This window comes from Cyprinus carpio, chromosome A5, assembly GCF_018340385.1.
Source record: "Cyprinus carpio isolate SPL01 chromosome A5, ASM1834038v1, whole genome shotgun sequence".
NCBI classification, from domain to species: Eukaryota; Metazoa; Chordata; class Actinopteri; order Cypriniformes; family Cyprinidae; genus Cyprinus; species Cyprinus carpio.
The window spans coordinates 9046667-9051528 of record NC_056576.1 but is presented as its reverse complement, the minus strand read 5'-3'; the positions used below and the strand labels follow the sequence as shown (position 1 = coordinate 9051528).

Below are 4862 nucleotides of genomic sequence, written 5' to 3'. Positions count from 1 at the left end.
AACACAAGAATGCATCCTCCTGATGAAAGAATGGTACAAACTGTAGTGGGAAAACACTTAGTGAAATCTTTATTAAGTTGTAGTGTTGGCCGGGGCAAGTTGTCACATGTAATGACGTCACGAGTGCTATTTCTATGGCGTTTTGAGGCTAAAGTCCAATTTCCCACTACTACTGTCGAGTAGTGCTTATCTATGTTAGTTTCAAACACCTGTTTCAAAAGTAGTGTTAAATTAGGACTACACTTTCTTGGCTAAACAAAAAGAAATTATAAAATAAAAAAAATAATAAAATAAATTATATAAGGTAAACATAATAAATAAGGCAAATAAATAAAGTAACTATGAGGAAGATTTTAATGATTTATACATTTAAATTTGATTTATTGATTTATATTTAAATGTTATACAATTAACTTTAATTACAAAAAAAATATGTTGTATATGTTGTTGTTTCTTTAATTACATTTTTTTGAACGTACTATATATATATATATATATATATATATATATATATATATATATATATATATATATATATGTATAATTTATTGATATTGACATTGTATATGGTAACGTATATGGTAATTAATATGTCGTGACGTCACATCGTCCTCGCCCAATCACTGCTTTCCGTGTGTGCGCGTGGATCACTTCCTCGATCTCGGACTTGTCATGATGCGATTGGTTAGAAAGCGTGTCGGCGTTTGAATGGGGCTCTTCGTATCCATTTTTCTGTGATGTACATAGACACGAGCTGTAACAATGGGACCATTTAGAGTTATATCTGTCTTTCTGGATTTGATTTTAGTATGTCTGATGTTTGTCCAGTGCGGCGCTCGTGATCTGGACTCCAGCTACGTGACGTGCGGCTCTCTGGTCAAACTGCTGAACACCCGGCACAGCGTCAGACTTCACTCGCATGATGTCAAATACGGATCAGGTAGATAGTCCATATAATCATAAACTATAGCAATGTGGTCAGCGAAGCCCTCGGAGAATGCTAATGTTCTAGTCGACAGATTAATTTTCGCTTTTAGTCTCGTATGCACTTATATTGAATACATTGTTTAATAGCAGCTGGTGCATGTATGCATTAGCCAAGAAGCTAATGACTGCTAATATTTCTAATCAGTAGACAGTAAAGTATTTGTCTTTCCGATAGCCAGTTATAGACTCTTATTCATCCCCCGGAGGTTTTATTCATGCTGGTTAGGATGTATTATGTTTACCTGAACGATCCTAGTAATCATGACGACAGGTGCACTACAAAATACTAATTTTACATATACAATGGTAATACGTATGATATTCATTCGAGTGGCATAAATTCCTTACATGATTTTGTATATACATATATATATATATATATGTGTGTGTGTGTGTGTGTGTGTGTGTTTGTGTGTGTGTGTGTGTGTGTGTTTGTGTGTGTTTCATTTTTTGCATGTTTTAGAATCTTATTATTAACAAAACTTTAATATCTGTAAAATGAACTGTAGCTGTATCGAAAATTGGAAATTGAACTTTTTTTATGGATTCAAGTACAGAAATTGACCAAAATAACCCTTAATAGTTGTTGTTATTTTTATTATTATTAATAATAATAATAATAATAATAATAATAATAAAATGATATTTGACTCAGTGGAACCAGACATTTTAGCAGTTCTTTAGGTAAAAATGTTTATACAATTATCTGTATGTCAGCACAAAAACTGACCAAAATAATTCTAGTCTAAATGAAAACAAATATAATAGAAATTACTACTACTAATAATAATAATAAAGTGATATTTAACTTGGTCACCTAACATTTTTAGGTGTTGCTTAGCTAAAATATTTGTATAATTATATATATGTGTCTATACAGAAGTGGACCGAAATAATGATGATAATACACTGATATTTCACTCAGTGAATCCAGATGTTTTAGCAGTTGTTTAGGTAAAATTGTTGTATAATTATCTGTATATGTCTATACAGAAACTGACCAAAATAACTTAATAAGATATGAAATAATACCCAGAACACCATGAATAAACAACATTAGAAATAAATAAATAATAATAACAAACTGATATTTCACTCAGTGGATCCAGATATTTTAGCAGTTCTTTAGGGAAAATATTTGTATAATTGATTTTTGATATGATGCCACTAATTATGACAATATTAAATCATTACAAATATTTCTAAATATTTAGTTTTTTTTTTAATAAAATGTACTATGGGATGTTAAGGTATTATAATATTCTTTTGAGTATTTTGGAGTACTATATAAATACAGTAGTAAATGAATATAAGTTTGAAGATGACATATGCTCAAATTAAACATTGTTTGCACGATACCTTGCAGGAAGTGGCCAGCAGTCTGTAACAGGTGTGGATTTGGCCGATGATGCCAACAGCTACTGGCGTATCCGTGGGAAACCAGACAAAGTTTGTCAGCGCGGGGAGCCTATTCGATGCGGACAGGCCATCCGAATTACACACATGAAGACCGGACGCAACCTGCACTCGCATCACTTTAGCTCCCCACTGTCTAACCACCAAGTAGAGCCACACAACACTCTTCTATCTTAACCTACGTGTTCAGGTGACTGTAACCGGCTGGGTTTGAATTATATCATCATGTTGATTTGTTTTATGTTTGCAGGAAGTGAGTGCATTTGGCGAAAATGGAGAAGGAGATGATTTAGACGTATGGAGCGTGCAGTGCAGCGCAACATACTGGGAACGCGATGACGCGGTGCGGTTCAAACATGTCGCCACTGAGGTTTTCCTCAGTGTAACCGGAGAGCAGTACGGTCAACCAATCAGAGGCCAGCGTGAGGTCCACGGAATGCCTTCACCCAATCAGCATAACTACTGGAAGGTGATGGAGGGGGTTTTTATTCAGCCCAGCAGTGATCCAGTGCGCCATGACGAGCTCTGATGATGCCGCTACATTATCATAGCGAGCGACTGAGAACTCCACTCACACATGCTGTGAAACCCCCTCTCTCTCTATATATATATAAACCTTCAGTTTACTTTTATTGGTCAAACAATTTTTGAGACAAAAGTCACTCACAAAATGAACATCACAGACAAAAAGGCAAAAAGGTTAGTTTTACAAGATTTCGTATGATTGGAATGTGTTTGTTTGTACATAAGGGAATAAAATTACATGACAAACCAGGATTTGGGGTTGTATTATTTATATTTAGGTTGCATTACTACTGGAATAAATGGCATTGTACTATAAAATAGTGTTTCTGCACCTGTGAAATCCTGTAATCTTTCTGAATTCAGTAGGGGGTAAATATGAAATGACTGTTTGTGTTTTGGTTGAAGTTTTCTGTGTTACTGTAATTCCCAATAGTTGCATTCCTCATACTGTATATGACCCAATATGTACATAATTTGGTGAAACCATTAATAAAGTTTTTTTGAAAACATACTGTAGGCATTTTTTATTTCAGTTAGAACAGCTATTATGTTTTGAAGAACCATATAATAAAAAAATTACGAACAAGCAGACGTATTGTTGTGAATCCAAGTCAATAAATACTCCACACTCTCTAGACTTTATTAAAGATCACTCTAAAATTACAAATGCAGTCACCTCTCCCGGTGATTATTTCTGCTCATCTCGCTTTTCTGGAAAATGAAAGATGACACACAGCATCCAAATGGGGGCAGCATTTAGCTACTGTTTGGCACATACTGCATGAACATTGAAAATAAAGAATTATCACTGCGAAATGTGTGTCTAGGACTGTAAACAATATGTATAATAATGACATAGACGAATGATTAAGCGTTATATATTGGAATAATAAAACATCGAGATTACCAAATGAAAACTGCTGTTTTTAAGAATGTATTTTGTTAAACGTGCAGTTAATTCTTACAGTCTGTTCATAAAAGAAACAAACAGCTTACTATCGAATGCTTTATTGTTTATATATTTACTGTTTATATAAATATGTCTTGAGACTGTTTTTCCAGTTTGGTTTTAATCAGATCTTTACAAAAATACACCATGGTAAGCACAGTTTCTGCCAAAAATATTGTTGTTATTACAATAAACCTGTCATTAAATTAAAACCAAATGGAAGATTCTGTAAGCTAATAAAAATAAAATGATTAATCGAACACGTAAATAAATATATATATATATATATAATATATATATATTTTTTTTTTTTTTTTACTAAATAAGTTATTAGGTGTACATTTTCAGATTGCACTGATTGAACTTCCTTGACTGATACCGTGACTCTATCCTTCTCACTATTTTACTGTTTGTAAACTTTGATATTAAAATTATGTTTTGCCTCGGTATGTTTTGTCATTTGACTTACCATAGTTTTTCCCACCACTGCTGTTCAAATATGATACTGTTATAGATCTGTAATGTGACTCGCCTCTCTGAATGATGTCAAAACCAAAGGATCTCTGTTATATCCTCCCTCTCTATTTTAGGATGATGCTGATATGAGTAATGGAAAAGTGCACATAATGATGATTAAACCGATTAGATGAATAGCAATGTCCCACTTTACCTGTTGAAGTAGAAACCAGTAAATATTTGAAGAGACCAATGAATGAAAAAGCATATAAAACAACTGGTAAGACTTATAATAACATTATGGATCATTACTACATGATTCTCAACATATTAGAGTAATTAGCAGACAATTAAGATTCTAGATTAAACATATGAACTTTTATTATGTGTTAAATACATTTTCATATTGCTTATTTACACTTCAATTTACATGAACTAATAATAGTCTATCTTAAGCATTATCTAATTTAATCATGTTTGTTCCTGATTTATCAACATAAAATTAAGAGTTGTCAAACATAATTTTATT

General features: G+C 32.7%; 1 protein-coding gene across 1 annotated transcript; it reads left to right on the top strand.

The window, feature by feature from the left end:
* The first annotated feature begins 649 nt into the window (after positions 1–649).
* On the top strand, positions 650–3439 carry sdf2l1 (stromal cell-derived factor 2-like 1). The gene is made up of 3 exons (XM_042753111.1): positions 650–940; positions 2354–2550; positions 2654–3439. The coding sequence occupies exons 1-3, from the start codon at positions 763–765 to the stop codon at positions 2930–2932; spliced, it is 654 nt and encodes a 217-aa protein (XP_042609045.1). The 5' UTR covers positions 650–762; the 3' UTR covers positions 2933–3439.
* The last annotated feature ends 1423 nt before the right edge of the window (positions 3440–4862 follow it).